The sequence below is a fragment of the Prinia subflava genome, chromosome 14, assembly GCF_021018805.1.
Source record: "Prinia subflava isolate CZ2003 ecotype Zambia chromosome 14, Cam_Psub_1.2, whole genome shotgun sequence".
Classification (NCBI taxonomy): domain Eukaryota; kingdom Metazoa; phylum Chordata; class Aves; order Passeriformes; family Cisticolidae; genus Prinia; species Prinia subflava.
This window is the reverse complement of record NC_086260.1, coordinates 12,214,553-12,232,751: the sequence shown is the minus strand read 5'-3', so window position 1 is coordinate 12,232,751 and position 18,199 is coordinate 12,214,553. Positions and strand designations below refer to the sequence as shown.

Sequence of the window (18,199 nt, the reverse complement as noted above, 5' to 3'; positions counted from 1 at the left end):
CATTTGATGAAAAAAGTTTAAATTCACCTTTCAAAAGTAAACATTAAATCCCAGAGTTTGCACATAGATGTCTTTAAATCATTCTCCATCTATTTGGTATAATAAAATCTATAAAAAGTATTTAATGATAGCAAGAAAGTTCTGTTGGCTAGAATGAAGCAATGACAATACAGTTTGGGAGTGTAAATGCAACTGATTGCTGATCTCATTCATCACTAGACAGGTTCAGCACCTCTGAAGTGAACTACCAGTACATCCTCTAAAAACACACCACCACCTCCTAAACACCATGTTGCTTGTGTATTTTGTAAAACACAGCTAAGTTACATAACTGCAGGCACATGCAAATGGGATTTTCTGAGCAATACTTTAGCAGCTAAGAGAAATCATTAACATGCATCACAGTTTTATAAAATACAATGCTCAAGCACAGCAGAACTTTTAGACCAGCCTCACCATGCCAAATCTGCAACTTTATTTGCCATTTCATTTCAGCTCTACAATGTCCACAACAAATTTTGCAGAAAAAAAATCCTCTAATTGTACAAGTGTATAAATATACACACCTATATCTGCCATGGCTGAAAAAGGTGCCAAGATTCTACTAGGACTTTTGAAATGAGAAATTAATACATAGAAATAGACTAAGCTATCCAATTTCAGCCAGAAAGTGTAAAAGTTATGACGTCATTAAGCCAGAGGCTAAAAACAGGAGCTTTATTTCCTCCTATTGAGTTTCTTCCATCCAGACTCCTGATATTTCTTTCCTGTTTTAAGTACGAGGCTGTGCCTGGTTTCTCAGATAGCAATGTGGGGTCCCCCTCCCTGTAAGCACACCCCAAAGCAGGCAATCCAGCAGGGAGTTAATAGAGAGTGAAGCCAGGAGTGCCAGATCTCCTCAGGAAGTGTGCTCCAGAATTAGAGAACAGTACAACCACCTGACAACCTGGCAGGCTGTCATCATCATCTAAAAAATATGTAAAAAGCGATCATCAGGCTCTCCAGGGAGGAATGCCAACGATTTGTGTAAAGGGCCATACCGGGGGATCACACAGCTGTCTCTCAACACGAGGTTTGGAGTCAGACAACACGCTGCCACGCCAGGCCAGGCCCAGGCACAACTCCCTGGTTTCCAGATGACTTGTGGGCATGCTGCAACCTGTACTTCACACTCAAATGAGATACCCGTGAGCACTCCCAGCCATTTCCGTGCCAGAGGAGCCCAGGGCCATCGGGTGCCTCTTCTCCCTAAAATCAGCCCTGCCAGGCACATCTGCACTGCAGGCACATTGGCTGCCCACCAAACAGCCCCCGGCCCTCCAGACTGTGGAACAGCTGTTTGCAGAGGCAGAACAGAGCAGCTGAGAGGCTGCTGTGAGGGTACAGCTGCTGTGCCCTGAGCACAGCACTGCGCAGAGTGTGTGACTGCGCGGAGGGCAGCGAGCCCAGCAGAAGTGAGACACTGCACAGACAAGTCCTCTGTGGAATGGCAAAGAGAACTTGCTCTTAACAGAGACAGCAACTGCCTTGCACTTCTAATTGCATCAAAAATTAATACAAAACAGCACCGGTAAACTGTATTTTAATGTATCGTTTGATGTATTTAACCCCATTTTAATGCCACACCACTTGTGTAGATGTTTCTGTTTATTTCCAGGCAGGAGCTTACTCATCTCCTTCTGGCACAAGTCCAGCACTGCTGAAAACCTTCTCTTTCTCTGTTCCAAACACGTGTGTGCCAAGCAAAGCAGCACATCTTAAGCAAAAAAAAATATATTTAATCACTGGCTTCAAGATTTTAAATCCAAAATGGACAAACACAACTGTTGAAACTGATCTTCCCAATAACAGAGGCTAGAAATTTCCATATGTGTTTCATGCATTAAGCCCAGTTGCTTGTGAGCAGGCAAAACCAAAATCACAGAATCATGGCATGTTTTGGGTTGTAAGGAACCACAGAGATCATCTTGTCACAACCCTCCTGCCATGGACAGGGAACCTTCCACTAATGTCTTTCCAGAACGTCTGGAAAATCTTCCAAAATGCATCACCAGTCTGCCTCTCTCTCACCACAGTTTGAGTCTATTTCCACACAGGGACCACAGGGTCTTTTCCATAAGCAGCAAATGATTTTTTTTTCAGATTCAACCCACAGAACTAACTCAAAGGCTGGATAACAGGAAATTTTATTGTTAAAAACATTATACTGGTCTGACAAATGCAAAGTTTCAGACCGTATGTCTCACAAACACAAATTCAGCCGTTTCCCAGTTCTACTGAAATTACACCCATTCCCCACAGGATTGAGAACAAGTCCTACTCTCAGGTGTCCTTGGCAAGTGATTGTGCAGCACAAAGGGAGTCAGCACTCAGGAGGCACCACTCAGCACTATCCCTGTCATGTCCAAAGAGCAGACCTCTCATTTCTAGGACTAAGGGCAAAATAATTTCACTAGAGCACATCACACCTTTACAACTGCCAAACAAGGTTCTCAAAATGCATTTGCAAGGAGGTACAGAAAATGAAAAAGGGGTCATTAAAAATATAGCAGTATCTCTGAAAATGTCACTGGATGCTTGCAACCAGAGAGGATTCTGACCAGGTTGTCCTGGGAACCAAATGCAGCAACAATTATGGCTCATGCATATTTAATGACTGTTAAATGAACAGGTAATGTATCTGATAAAGGCTGGCCTGGCTGAGCCTATTACTGAAGTTTAGCTACTACAAATGCAAAAATTAAGGAAAGCAATGTGCCTTTTCAAGCCTTGGGCTTGTTAAGAAGTAATTTATACACATACATCTTTGCTGTCATAACACATTGTTTCTTCCATTTTCTATGGACTATAACAACAAACTTTATTGCTCTCTCCAAATTAGCATTTCCTAGCCCACTGCACTAACAACTATTCAGGAACATTTTCAGTGCAGATGAGCAGTTCAGGCTTTAAAAGAGATTCCATGAGGTCATGTAAAACCCAATTACTTACTTTTTTTTTTTTTTTTTTTACATTTCTGCTCTTGCTGGCAGTTGTTTCTATGCATCTGAGTGGTCCCATCACCATCAAACCTGTCTGTTCATAGGTTTGTACATGGTCATTGTCACAGAACATAAAAAGACAAAAATATACAGGACAATAAGGGGGAAAAAAAGGATAACGCTATTGAAACCCTAAAAACATTGATCAGAGAGCTCTTGAAAATCAAACCGTAGCCTTCCACTTTGTCAAGACAGATTTCTGAAAGAGCCATTCGCATCCATGGCCGCTGCCCTACGTAGAGAACAGCACGCAATGCAACTCCCGGCCAGCACCGCCGCCTGGGGCGGAGCCCGGGCTCGGCTGCCTCGGCCGGGGCTGAGCGGAAACCTCCGCCCGTGGGCAGGAGAGGAGGGCAGGAGGCGGGGAAGAGCGGGGGGAGAACGGGGGAAGAACGGGGGGAGAACGGGGGAAGAGCGGCGGAAGAGCGGCGGAAGAGCGGCGGAAGGCGGCGCCGGCGGTGAGGCCGGGCAGGCTCCGGGAACCGCTGCTCCGCGGGGAACCTTCCCCTCCGCCCGCGGGCACTGCAGGGACCCGGGCCCTGCAGGGACCCGGGCAGCCGCGATGGACTCCGGCAGCGAGACCCACGAGCTCAACGGGACGGCGGAGGGCGCGGAGTCGGCGGCCGAGGAGCAGGTGAGGGCCGGGCCCGCCTGGCGGGGGTGGGGGCCGCGCTGTGCCCATCCCGGGCCCGATGCTGTGCCCGTCCCGCAGTGCCCATCCCGGGCCCGATGCTGTGCCCGTCCCGCAGTGCCCATCCCGGGCCCGATGCTGTGCCCGTCCCGCAGTGCCCATCCCGGGCCCGATGCTGTGCCCGTCCCGCAGTGCCCGTCCCGGGCCCTGGCGGGGCTGTGCCCGTCCCGCAGTGCCCATCCCGGGCCCGATGCTGTGCCCGTCCCGCAGTGCCCATCCCGGTGCCTGGCGGGGCGGGCACTCCGCGAGGTGCGGTGCTGCTCGGTGCTGCTCGGTGCTGCTCGGTTGTTGCTGGGTTTTAGCTGCCTTTCCCGCATTCCTTGCCGCTCCTGCAGGGAGGCCGCTGCGGGCTCCGTGTGCCCGGGCAGGGCTCCGGGCAGGCTCCGGGCAGGGCTCCGGGCAGCTCCCGCTCCCAGAGCTGTCAGCCGGGCTCTCCTCGCCCCGACCCGCCCGCAGCTCCCGCACCTGCAGGGCTTTGCCCGCCCGGCTGCCTTGGGAGCGCAGATCCACGCAGAATAGGCAATTACAAAACTAAGAGGAATTACTGAAGTGGTACCATCTGTATGGTTAATTTCCATGCAGTAATCAAAATAAAAAGAAGAATACGCAGCTTTTTTCGTCTCTGAGTAGTCAAAACATGACCAGACATCCTCACTGGGAAGTATTTATCCCATATTCTGGTTAAGTGTAAAGGATGTTTGTGGAGCATGCTACTTATCTGAAAAGAGCAGACTGGCAGAAGAGTGTCTTTTATCTTGTTTTGGAAAGGACTAAACACTAAAGGCAGCTCTCACTAAGTCTGCCACACAGAAACCGCTGTACTAAACCCTCTTCTGTGTCACTGGTGAAACGTTCTGGTTACAGACAGACTAGGCTGATTGTGTAGCACATCTGTCCTGCCTCCATCCCTCCCTCCCTGACAGACCCTTGGAGTCATGAACATCAAACCAAGAAAAATAAAAATATTTTTTTAATAAATCCTGGAAATCCTACCTAAAGTGAGTCAAGGCTGGGATATGCAAGTCAAACTGGTAGTCTGGAGTGGTTTCCTTTAAACCTCTGACTTCTCTCATTCCCTTGACACAGCTTTGTGATTACATCACAATTACTCTTCATGGGGGGGTTTCCCAATGTGGTCTGCTCCAAGAATTTTTCGGCAACTTTCCTGTTTTACTTCATCTTCAGTTACAAGCAACCCTCATTTCGTTGCACCTTTCCCATCAAAACTCAGGTTCTCAGTGAGTGCCATATAAAGAATAAGCAGTGAGACATGCTGTTCCATTGTTTAAAATGTATACAGTAGCACTTCAGTGAACTTCATAAACGTGTTAATTTTCACATGCACAAACACAGGATATGCAAGGTAAAACAGATGGGGACAGATTTTTCAAAAACCCAGCTCTGAAGAGAAGATACCTTAAAAAAATCTGCCAGTGTTCACAATTCACACAAACGAGAACACCCCAGCTCAGCAGCCAGCTAAACCTGGAGAGACCATCTGCAGCTGCGTGGATGTTCCATACTGGAGTCAGAATGTCCATAGTCCATGTCCACAGTCCATGCTGTGTCTGCTTTGAGGAATGCTCACAGCATCAGAACAGGGGCCACTCTGGTTTCCTTGCTGCCCATCCCAGCATGTGTCCTCTCCTCAAAACAGACTCTCTTGCACATCCTCACCACAGACCACTGCCTTCTCATACAGAGGAGCTGAAATGCAGGTGTCGTTGTTACTTTCAGTGCAATCAAAGCATACAAATTTAAAAAAGACCAGTTAAGCTCTTGGTAGTTCTGAACAAGTGGTCACACTGGTTTGATGTGGTTTGTTTTTACTTCAGAATTCATTTGGATACATTTTTAACAGCTGTCAGGCTTTTAGAAGTAAGAAATTCCTTGCTTCTAGGATTGGGCTGTCGTGGCACACCTCACTGACTAATGTGTGTAATTACACCTGGCAGACATATCTTCTCTTCTTCAAAGGATCTGTTCATACAAATGCAGATTGTAACAGTTTTTTCATCCATCTAGTTGCTTTGCTTGTTCGTAGTCTGTATTGAAACACTCTCTATCCACTGTGTTGCAAAAATCTAATTTAGTGTTTCCAAGATAACAGGACGTGCAAGATGAAGGAGTTAAAGAAGAGCTATGAAAAAGGTGAACAAGATTTGGATAGTAGAAATAGCGTTAATCATGTTATTCCTAAAAATGTGTTTAAAGTCTGTATATTAATTCAGAAGTAATTTGGAACCTAAAAGTATTTTGAAACATGGTGGTTTCTTGGCATCATACTGCAAGTAACCAGCCTGTAGGAACTTGAAATTATTTTGCTGCTTATAGCCTGAAATGGTATGTTCTTGTTACTCAAACTGAATTTGGAGTCTTCTATATACTCCAAATATTGATACTATTGGTGATAAGTATTTGCTTGCATGTTTTTAAAGAAGCTAGAGTAAACAGCATGTTAACCACACGAAATAGACAGTCCACAGCCCAGTTGTGAGAAATAGTATTGTAAGACCAAATGACTGGAATGAGTATAATAATGCAAGGCAGAAAAAAATTATACAGGAGCAAGCTTCTATTTAAATAACTGTGGGAACAAGTTTAAGTTACTCCTTTATTCCACAAATTTAGTCATGAGGTGTGCTGATTATTTTACAGTAATCTAAGAAGTAGAAGTATTCTAACTGAATCCTGGAACCAGTCCAGCTTTAGGAAAACAGTGCTTGGCCCTCAGCAGACTGTCCTTTTCCCTTTTTTGATATTAACTTTTTTAGCTCTCAGGAGTCAACATGACTGCCACAGTTTTTTTCCTAATGTAGTCATACATGCATTTTTTGTTTGTATAAAAGTCATTCTCTTTAAACACATAGTTTTGAAGCTGCTAGGAAATCATGATATCTATGAAATACAAAGACATGCTGGGTTTTTCCCTTTTTTTTTTCTATTTGCTTGCAACCACAGCGTGTCAAGATGTGATTGCAGAATTCCCACAGACTAGTTAGTATTGCACTGGGTTGGTACTTGGGTGAACATCTCCCCTCCAAATGAGATTTCCATGGGAAATGAAACTGATGATTCATTCCGGAGCCAGGGGTAGGGGTTTTTCTCTCTTGAGTCAGTGCTAAGCTGAACAAGTGATCTAATGTTTTTTTGAAGGAAAAACCACAGAATATCTTCTGAGGAGGTGTACAAAGGATCCCTCAGAGATAAGGAGGTCACGAGGATGGTGAAGGGCCTGGAGGGGAAGCCTTGGTCTGTTCAGGGAGAGGAGGAGGCTGAGGGGAGACTCACTGGGGTCAACAACTTCCTCGTGAGGGGCAGAGGAGGGGCACTGATGTCTTTTTGTGGTGACCAGGGGTAGGACCTCAGAGAATGGCCTGAAGTTGTGTCAGGGAGGGTTAGGGTGGATCTCAGGGTAAGGTTCTTCCTCCAGAGGGTGCTGGGCATGGCCCCGAGGCTGCCAGAGCTCCAGGAGCCTTTGGACAGCGCTGCCAGGGGTGCACAGGGTGGGATTGCTGGGAGGTCTGGGCAGGGACAGGAGCTGGGCTGGAGGATCCCTGTGGGTCCCTTCCCACTCAGCCTATTCTGTGATTCTGTAATCACCCATTATATGACTGACATGGCTTAAAATATTTTTGCTGGAAGAATACTTTTTTCTTTGTAGAGTATCTCTCCTGTTTGTTTTTATGTCAGTGAGATCTCTGAGATGGAGGGGAAGTCTGACTTCAGAATGGCCATATATGGCCCTTTGCAATTTCAGTGTGTAGATGATGGAGATGTGGACAGAAATTCTACAACTATAAGGATTATTAAATACTAGTGTAAAGTTGCTAGTTCAATCTTATAACTGTAGGTTGGATCGTAGAAAAAAATAAAAGTTCTGACATGGTGTTCTATTTTAGTCCTGTATTATTCTTTTTTATCTGATCTGTCTCTTGTTTGATTTAACTGGAATTTTTTCCAAACACGAAATTTCGCCTCAAAGATCTGGAAAAATTAGTCATGTGGTATTTTTCTGAAAGATTAATACTTCAAAACTGTAGTAAACTGCTTCTTAAACAAAACTGCTTTTTAACATCTTTTTAACATTTCTGATTGGGAAGAATATTGTAGAACACAGTAAAGAGCAGCACCACTAAGTTCAGTGTGGCTCAGCTTTAGTTCTGCACAGCTTCATTATTATGTAGCAAGTTTCCATTGTTTTATAATTCAGACTTATTGCTAAACACGAGATGTTCAGGAAGCTTGCTCTATGGCATTACAAACCAGAGGTCACTCTGGTCCATTCTCATTTTGAATCAAGGCTGTTGGCCCATAAAATTGCATTAATAACTAACCCCAAATAGAAAGAAAACTGCTGTAATCCTTACTATAACAATTTACTGTATTTAGCAAAGATATTTTATTGTTTTCAAATATTTCCATTTTCAGTGCTGTTTCCTTCCTGTTGAATCACCAGGTGGGGCTTAGCTGTGATTCATGAAACTCAACACCTAAGGGCATTTGCTGCACAGCCTCTTGTATTTGCTTTTTAATAAACGTAATCAATGCAATCCTTTCTATATTTCAGAGGGACTCAGTTCTTCTGGGTGTACCATTGAACTGGGGAGTGAAGCAAAGCAGGGGTAAAGTCTGCACTAACACAGGGAGACTGTGAACCTGTACCATACCATCTTGGAGCGAAGGTTCTGTCTTACAGAACCAAAACCGTGTCTGTTTATGACATGGCGTAGCTTTATCCTTGCAGAGTGCAGTGCTCTGGGCAAGCAAACAGCCCCTGCTCCTGTGAGGAGACCCAGAGTGGTGCTGCCTGTGGGGACAGCACCATGTCACTGTGAAAATCAGCCTTTCCATGGCGTTCTTCCAGTCACAAATGGAGCAAGAGGGAGAGTCCTTTGTCTAACTGTGCACGGACCAGCAGGGCAGGCTGTTGTGCTGAGAGGCTGACGCTTTGCAGCTCTGGGGACCTGAAGGCAGGCAGGGAATACTGCAGGGAATACTGCAGGGAATACTGCAGGGAATGCAGTCGCAGATGCACCTGGCACTTACACACGTGTGAACACATGTGCTGGCTTTGGTCAAACTCCTTCAGAGACATGAACACAAGGGCTTAGCTTGTCTCTGCCAAGGAATTTGAATGTTGAATGTGTGTGAGGAGGTGTTTTGGTTGCACTGAGACTGAAGGAGGTCACGTGCTGCTCTTTTGCCAAGGGACACCTGCAGGAAAAGCCTTCCTTTACCTGCACCCTAGAAAATCTCCTGACATTCCACTGTCCCTCTGTGCAGCCCTGTGGGTGATCACTGCCCAGTAAGTGTTGTTTGGTGCTGTGGGCTGCTCACGGTGCTGCATGCCTGGAATCTCCCTGAAACCATACAGCCACATAACCAAGTTCTACTATCATTTCTGTTGTACAGACTCAGCCTCCCGGGGTTAAGGCAACATCTTCTTTCATTACCTGTCTGTATATTGCTGTGTAACACAGTCTGATCTTAAAAAGTGCCCATACAGCACTGACTGCCTCAGCTTCCGAGCCTCTGGCAGTGGCCATCAGCTTACTGCCAGAAGACAAGGGTAATTTGCTCTTTTTTCTGGTTTTTTTTTGGTTATGTTTTATGGTTTTCCAGCATCAGTCAGGAGACAGGAAGTGAATGTTTTTGGGGTTTTCATGATTACAGGTCATTTTTCCCGGTGAAGGCAAGATCACAGGCTGAGGAAAAGCTTTCGTATTTGCTACTGCCCTTTGACAAATTACACTCAGTCAAATATTTAGGCTTCTGATGGATGACAACATGTCTGGTGAAAATAGGTCAAGTTTGGTGCTCAAATGCCCTGGAAAAACTGGCAATGTGTACATGAATATCTACCCTATTTAAAAGGAGGCTTTTAGGTCTGGACTGTGGCAAGCCTGGCTTGGGAGTTGATCATGTTTAGTGTTGCTGAGGAGAGTAATTAGAGGGTATCTTCTGCATTTGAACTGACCTGCAAAGCCAGACTTCTTTCACAGGATTTTCTGGCAAGCAGGAACACATTTGGACAGTAAAAAAGTCTCTAAGAAGTAGGTTTAAAGAAGTCAGCTAGAATAAGCTTACTTTTCATATATTTGTCTATTATTTTTGAAGTCTAGAAGTAAAAGCAGCAAGAATGAAATTCCTAACCTGTTCAGAGACAGCAGGATAGAGGATCACTTACTCTTGCTTCCCCGTAGAGTTGGGCAGCTGAGTCTAACCTAGTTACCCTAAGCTGCATCTAATCCATGGAGAAATAGGCACCTCTGGGAGACAAGCAGTCGAATTTCAAGTCAGGTCACATGAATCTTCATCAGGAAACACTCATATATTCATCCTATTGGGTTAACTAGCCCTAGGTTTGCCCTGAAGTTGGTTTTTAATTTTCCTGTTTGTTTGCAGAGCAATTAAAAAAAAAACCAAAAAAAAACCCAAACAAAAAACAATCCCAAACAGAAACCAGCTGAAGTGAAAATGGGGAAAAAAGATTCCCTTGTAATTGGGCAATTCTTGGCAACAACAGATCATATGACAGTTAAGTGGAAAAACATCTGTGTATGGGTGTATGGATGGCCCTGGACATTGGCATGACGGAGGAAGAAGTAGCAAGGAAAGGAGGGCAAGCAAAGCCCACACCGTGGCAAATTTCACATCAGTCCTTAAAATAAGACTCATGAGTAATGAAGGAACTTTTTGGGTGTGTGATGAGAGAAAGTGAATTTAATAAATATCTGTATTTTTAAGTGTGCCTTCAGGAGTAAATTAGTCACAACAAGCAGTTGTTTGCTGGTTTTTCCCTCCCAACTTTTTCTTAGTGCAAACTTTTCAGCCTTTCTAGTCTCTCCTTTTCCCAGGATAGAAACATGCTGGCTGTTTAGACTGATCCTATAGGCAAGCTGGAAAAAGTGCCAAAGAGCAGTAGAGGCAGGCACTGTTTGCTGCTCTCCTTCTGGAGGACAGGGGTAACAGTGGGGAAGCTGCACAGAAAATCTCAGCACTGCTGTGGCTCTGCCCATATGATCACAGGAATCATTTGATGGGCCAAGTGATGTCTCACTCACCAGCAGTTAAGAGGCATGAATAACCCTTTTCCTCTCTGCTGGCTGCAGAGCAGAAGGTGGCAGTGGCTCCAAAGGAACAGACCCATCAACATCAACCACTACGCCAACAAGAAGAGCGCGGCCGAGAGCATGCTGGACATCGCCCTGCTGATGGCCAACGCCTCCCAGCTCAAAGCTGTCATGGAGCAGGGGCCCTCCTTCTCCTTCTACGTCCCTCTGATCATTCTCATCAGTCTGTCACTCACCCTGCAAGTTATGGTGGGAGTGCTCCTGATATTCCTTGGTACGTAGCTGCAGCAAGAACCACTGACTGGTACTTTTCTTACAGCCCAAAGATGGTGAATAAACATACACTTTGCTTTTAAAAAGCCTTTGCCTCAGAACTGATTCAGGATAGAATCATACAATCATTTAGGTTGGAAAAGACCTCTAAGGTCATCTAGTCCAAAAGTTAACCCAGCACTGACCTGTTCACTACTAAACCATGTACATAAACATCACAGTTGCACATCTTTTAATTAGCTCCAGGGATGGTGACTCGACCACTTCCCTGGGCAGCCTGTTCCAATGCTTGACAACCCTTTCAGTGGAGAAATTTTTCCTAATATGCAAAAAATACAGATTTTTTTCTTGAAACCATAGAAATAATCCAACAAAGGGAGGAAGGGCAACTTCATGTGAAATCTTCAATTTTTATACTTCTTCCTACTCATTTGCCCATACCATGAATATTTTTTTCTCCAGAAAGCCTGAGGAGGAAGGAAAATTATGAAAGATTGTAAAAGAAACATCAGTAGGCCAGATAGGATAATGCAGTCTATTCAGTTTCATAATAATGTTTTTGGCAAGACCTGTTACTTAATCTTATGACGGAAATGTGTTTCTTCCATATCAGTCATATAAGAAAATATTGTGAATGTGGAACTTCAAAAGGGAAGTGAAAGTCTAAATGTCCGTGGTCATGTTGGTGTGGCATGTTGTCTTTAGCCTGGCTGTGTTGCAATCAAACTGCATCTACCATTGCCCACCTGGAATAAATGACACTGCCACTGGTAGGAAACAGCTGTGGATCATTTCTGCTAGTGATATGGGATCATTTATTTTCATAATGTTTTTCAAATCTCACCCTTTACCTTAGTGGGAACTAGACAACTGACCTTGGGCCTAATGTAAATGAAAAGGCAGAGTTGGCACATGTCATTTAATGAGCTATGGGTGCCACCTTTGGCATCCCTGTCAATCTTTCAGTGTTCTGCTCTCTTATCACAGCTGAAAAAACAATGTTCTGTTCAAGGAGAAAGTTCCTAGGGATCCAGGATACACATGGCTTGTATTACTCACAGTTGATGCGGCTTTTTTCTTTCTTACAAAAGAGATGGAATACAACTGTCTCTGCATTTGTTAGAGTTGGTGCAAGAGCAGAATCCAGGTCTTGCATCAGAGGAGATTCCAGAAGGGGACTGGAAAAAAAAACAACCTGTTGATGCTGGGAGGTGTCTGAAGCGAGTCATGGAAAAATCAGCAAAATACTTTCATGTTCCTCAGTTGGAGGCATCTCTCTGGTTGTTTCAGCAGGCTTTGAGGGCTTAAACAAGCTGCCTGTATTTCTGCTGGCAATAATTTCAGTAAATGCTGAGATACTGCTTTTTAATGCTTGTTTCTGCAAGACACTGCTAAAATGGTTTAAATTGCTGTCAATTTTAACTTCATCACATGGAGGTGACAGAGCCCTTGGCTGATGGTGATGCACTCTTGGAGCAGAGTAGTCCTGCTGAGGTCAAAGACAGGAAATAGGAGACAAAGCTATGAAGATACAGGCATCAGAGCAAGAACTTGCTTTTCACAGTGTGTATTTTATAGTTTTGGCTTGCAGGAATAGTTTGCTTCTGTCCAGCCATGAAGTTCTGTCTCTTTAAGCTCTCACATGGCCAAACAAAAGTCTGTCCCACCCCACCATCCAAAGGACTCTTTCCTTGAGTCAGGGTTTTATCCTGGGAGCTACCAGTTCCCACGGTTTCCACTAGGTGTTAAAGGTTTTTCCTCCTTCTAAAGAGCCTTTCACAAAAACAAAGTGAGAAATGTTCAACAAACTTGTCCTTGAAAGTGATTTGGTGACCTTAATTTTTTGGAAGAAAAGCAAAGAATGTCTTGAAATAGTTTCAGTGGCATGAAATCATAGTAATCCACTATAATAAAATACTTAAAAAAACCTGTTCTTAAGAACATTTTCACAACCACCCTCATCTTAAATGCTGTAATTACAAAAATAGGATTACTGCAATTCTACTTCAAAATTTAGAGCTCTTCCTAAACTGGCAAGCATTACTTGTCTTCTCTGACCCTCCTTTGGACAAAGAGACAGCTCTGAAAGTGTCAGGGCAGTTCTCCCAGCCTGTTCTTCCATGCTTTGCCTGGCCTAGGATGTTTGACTACACTGCCTTAGCAAACAGGGCTTGAACAGGTGCCCAGAATTCCTTGAAGCCAAAACAGCATTATTAGGGACCCCAGGTGAACCTGGCTGTTTGCACTTCAGCATCACGAGTGTGCTTGCAACCACTTAACTGCTTCAGCAACAAGGGATATTTCTTCAGTGGTTCACTTCTGCAGTATGGAACAGTGATGATGGTAAAAGCAAATAACAAGGTTTATTTTGTGTGGTAGAGTCATAAGCTGTATGTCTATGTATGTGCCTATCAGAAGGAGCTCTAGGTTTTATGTTGCTGTAAAAACTTGTCTGTTATAAATTTTCTCTCACATGTGTGCACATGCAGACACAACCTCCAGTGATCTGTGCTCTTGAAAACTTGGGAGTCTTAATAGACAAAACCCACTCTCAAAATATGCTCCAGAATTAATCAGCACTCACTCCACCAGCATCAAAGGAATGTAGCCAAGGGTCTGAGCTGCAGGGCCCTTATTACCAGAGATCAGAGACAGGAAGCTCTCAGGTTTTCACATGGTGTTTCAGTGCACATGATAGTATTTGGTCAAAGTTGGACCTGATGATCCTGGAGGTCTTTTCCAGCCTTAGTGATTCTATGATGCCAGGCAAATGCCCCAGACTTCTCACTGTCTTAAACCAAACCTATTATCAGCCCAGTGTAACTAATTTGTGTGCTATCTCGAGGCCTGGAATCAGAGCTTACACTGTGTTAATGCTATCTCCCTTGTGTGAGCCTCCCTTGCTCCCTTTTAGCAGTTCAACCAAAAGACAGCTGCAAGAAACAAAGGAAAATGTTTACACAGCAGATGCTCTCTGTCGAAAGGACTGCAGCTACACTGCTCTGACATCTCCCTCTGTTTAACAGATAGAGTGCCCTTGCTTTCTGAAAACAGAATCAGGGCAAAAGCAGGGAGTATGAGGGAGTACAAGCTGGGGAAGGGCACAGTACAGAAAAAAATCCAGCACTGGTAACGAGATTTGTAGCATTTTAACTAGGAAATTTAGCTTCAGCCTGTCAGGACTTCAAGCTAAATGCATTCAAGGCTGAAATAATTTTTAAATGCTTAAAGTCTGCAACAAAGCTAGGCTTCAAAATATCAAGAACTCAAAAGATTTCTAGTGGTGTTAGTGCATCCATTACTTCCCATGTGTCTCCACAGAGATTAGATGCTAATTACTGGAAGTTAATAGGCTCCTTGTGGTTACAGACCTTCCCCTTAGCACTTCCACTAACACTGCAGAATCTGACTTCCCTTTTAAATATGACTGATCCAAATAGCATCGCATAAGATAAATTCTTTAACTACAGCAGTATGAAATCTTTTATTCTGGATTTTGAAATATACATATCATTAAAACATTTTTTCTCCTTTCTCTTTGAAGTAAAATATGACCTTAACAACCCTGCAAAACATGGAAAGCTGAATTTCCTCAACAACCTTGCAACTGGACTAGTATTCATTATAGTAGTTGTGAATATTTTTATCACTGCCTTTGGAGTGCAGAAACCAGTTGCTGAGCCAGCATCACGACAGTAAGGACCAGGTGAGTGTGGTCTCCTGCAGCATGAGGTAGCAGGGCATGGCATCCAGGAGTGCAGGGCACACTGGGGCACCTTAGGAGCAGCCACGGGCTCATCTGTGCTGTTCACGTTCTGGCAATACCGGAGTTCACTTGCCATCAGTGCAAAAGCAGAAGCTGCAGGGAACGGGTAAGTTATTACAGTGTGTTTGTGAATGTGGAGTTCAAAAGTTGATGGCAGCACATGTCACCCATAGGAAGTGTAAGGAATGTCCTGGCCTAGCCACTCCTTTTCCTTACTGCTGACTGAGACAATAAGGGAGGTAATGCTGTTCTGCTTTCCCCAAATGCCTCTCCTTTTTTTAAGGAAGGTTTGCATCCAGTCTGTTACTTACTGAAGACAATCTGTTTCCCAGTAGCTAGGGCTGTCAGATCTGACAGTGTAACGCTGCACATGCTGGAGCCTCTCAGTTCCTGAGCTGGCTCCAGTTTGTGTGGCTCCTGTGTCCTCCACAGGCCAGAGATTTGCTCTGGGGGAGACACAGCCCATGCAGGTGAGCTCTGTCACTTTACGTGTGGCCACGTAGGACAACATCGTTCCTCTACCAGCACTTTCAACTTTGTTCTTTTCTTACACAGAAAGATAAATATAGGAATTGTGGGGATCAATCTGGGGATCTTCCTAGCATCATAGCTGTGATGAGCAGTTTGGGAGGAGATAAACCTAAATTGTAGGCTTGTAACACAAGAAGCACCATGGTCAACATCTGCCTTTAAAATAGCACTGCTAGGTCTGTGTGTGCCAACATTGCTCTGGCTCTTGGTCTCCCAGATCTCAGCCCAGGGTCAGAGACCTGCTGAGGGGGGCATGACGGGGCTGACAGTGCACTTTGGACTGCACAGACAGCCCATGTAAAGTTACTGCTTCGTGCAAACTTTTACAGGAAACCCTTTCTCCATGGAAAACAATACACAAGGCCTTTAAACCACTAATCTGTAGATGAACAGTGTAACAAGAATGGGAGTCAACCCAAAATTTATCATCAGTCAAAACAGCATGGGGGGAAATCAGTGCAAAAAATTGCTAGGAAGATGAAGAACTACATTAATTTATCTCAAGGTGTGGGTGGAATTTTCTGCTTTAACCAAAACCTGTGAAATTCTGGCAGTGAAACAAGATCGTTTTATTGCATTTTTGGGACACAGTTGCTACAAACAGACTAATAAATATTTAATTTTAACAGTAAAAAGCACATAGATTATCTGAGCTATTATCAGAAATACAGGTAGAATGTTGACTTCAGCAGTACATGTTAAAGCAGGACTGAAGTACTAACCCCAAAATTACGCTGGCAAAGCCAAGAGGGCTGCATGAAGGATTCTTGGAATTTTAGCTGCCTTCATGGGACAAAGCATGCACAATACCAGGGACAGAAGCAGATGCAAGGATCTGAAATAGGCATAAGGAAGCTCAGAACAGAACCAGCAGCTGTGGGCTCGTGCCTCCGTGCTTTCACACAGTTCCCTAATTAAACAGCCAAATGTGGTGTCCAGACCCAATTTTTTGCTGCAGTTAAATGTGGAAGTTCTGTATTGCTTTGGAACATTGCAGCTGTTGTTTGCTCATTTGTACCCATTGCCCTTGCTGAAAACATCTGGTCATCCAACTGTAACTTGAAAAATAAGTGTTTTTTAGTCTGTTGTCACGGTCTCCTCAAAACCCTGAGAGAAGTGGGTGGCCACCATTTTCTGGCTTCACCTTTACTATTATGCACCCTTTTCCACAGAAAACTTAATTCCCCCTTTAAAGCAAATGTGTCATTTACTATAATTCCTGTATTGCTAAAATATCAATATCTTTGTGTTTCAGAGACCTGGAACATTCATGTTAGATGCCATTTGCAGTTGAGCCAGCTACACTGGACACAGTGGGGAAGGAAGAATAATTTGAAGAAGCTGGACACACCAAGCAGCTTTCTCAAGCTTCCAACAAACTTGTATACCTGAAATTTTCCCATGTGTTAATATTTAAACTGTTTGGCATCTAAGAAAAGGTTGGTTTTGCCCCGAGGACCCTGTTTTTCTGGAATATTGGCATTTCAATTTCTGAAGAAACTTTTTTTTTTCAGAGAAGTGACCTAAACTATGAAACAAGGAAATATCATCTGGTTGCACTTTACAGGACTTTTCTTTTTACATGCCTTTGGTTTTTGTGGCAATTTTTCATTTCCACCATGTTCAGAAATGTCAGGCCTTTGATTCTGGCGTGGTCACGTTGTCCTTTATTTCACAGCTTGGCACCAAGCCCATATACTCTGTAGCCCAGCAGGGCTCTTCCTTTGCAGCGTGTAAAGGTAGCTGTGCCTTGTTTGTCTTTTTTTTCCACTCTAGCTAAAGCAAAGATGAGACAAACAGGAACAAGCAGTGTGCTTTTGTCCAGTTTTGTTCACAGGTAATCATTTGTATTGTTTCTTCTGGACACAGTTAAAATTTCCTGTCCATCATGCACAGACACAAATAACCTAATTGTTGATGGTTTCTTACCATGAACTGCTATTCTGTGTATTTTGTGCATTATATGTATTTATTTTTATCACAGAGTAGTTTGGATTCAAGGGACCTGTAAAGGTCACCTCATTCCACCCCTGCCATGGCAGGGACACCTCCCCCTGTCCCAGGCTGCTCCAGCCCTGTCCAGCCTGGCCTTGGGCACTGCCAGGGATGCAGGGGCTGCCACAGCTGCTCTGGGCACCCTGTGCCAGGGCCTGCCCACCCTCATTGTAAAAGGTTCTTTCTCGTATCAAATTTCTGGAAACTTTATTAGGAATGCCAGCTTTTCTAGGCTCAGCTGGTAAACTGGAGGATCCAGAGTGAACTTTACCTGCTAAACTGGTTCCAAGTGCCTGTCAGCAGCAATTCAAATGGCAGAACTGAGTTCTTCTCTCTAGTTTCCTCTCTCTCCTCCCATCATTGATTGCTGCAGTTTTGTGACTTTATGCATTTATGGCTAAAAGCAAAACAAATTTTTTAATTTTAAATATATATAGAGAGATATAATTATCTTCTAGGCTCTTACCTGCTGGCTCAGGGACTCACACTTTTTCTAAATACACTATTGCTAGTAATGGTGTAGGTTACAAGAACTTCTTCAAGAAAAACATTTTTGTCATTTTATTTTGAAAGTATCATAACTGCAATCAGAAAAATCTTATATGTAGATGCAGATTTGTATTAATCAATTAATCAAGAACAGAAATTTGACTTCATATGTCTCATGTCATTTACAGTTTTTATTCCTGACCTTTGTCTTTGGTTATGTCTCAAAGCCCATTGCTGTACCAGACTTTCAGGTATATGTTCTGTAAGAATTACTAACAGAAAACAAATCAAACTTGTGTGATTAGTAATGGAATAGACATTATTTTTTATTTTCTGA

The 18,199-nt window shown here is 43.8% G+C and overlaps 1 protein-coding gene across 1 annotated transcript; it reads left to right on the top strand.

The window, feature by feature from the left end:
• Positions 1-3,453: 3,453 nt before the first annotated feature.
• Positions 3,454-18,199, top strand: NINJ1 (ninjurin 1). The gene is made up of 4 exons (XM_063411903.1): positions 3,454-3,675; positions 10,848-11,082; positions 14,626-14,787; positions 16,634-18,199. Exons 1-3 carry the CDS (start codon positions 3,604-3,606, stop codon positions 14,778-14,780), a joined length of 462 nt encoding a protein of 153 aa, XP_063267973.1. The 5' UTR covers positions 3,454-3,603; the 3' UTR covers positions 14,781-14,787; positions 16,634-18,199.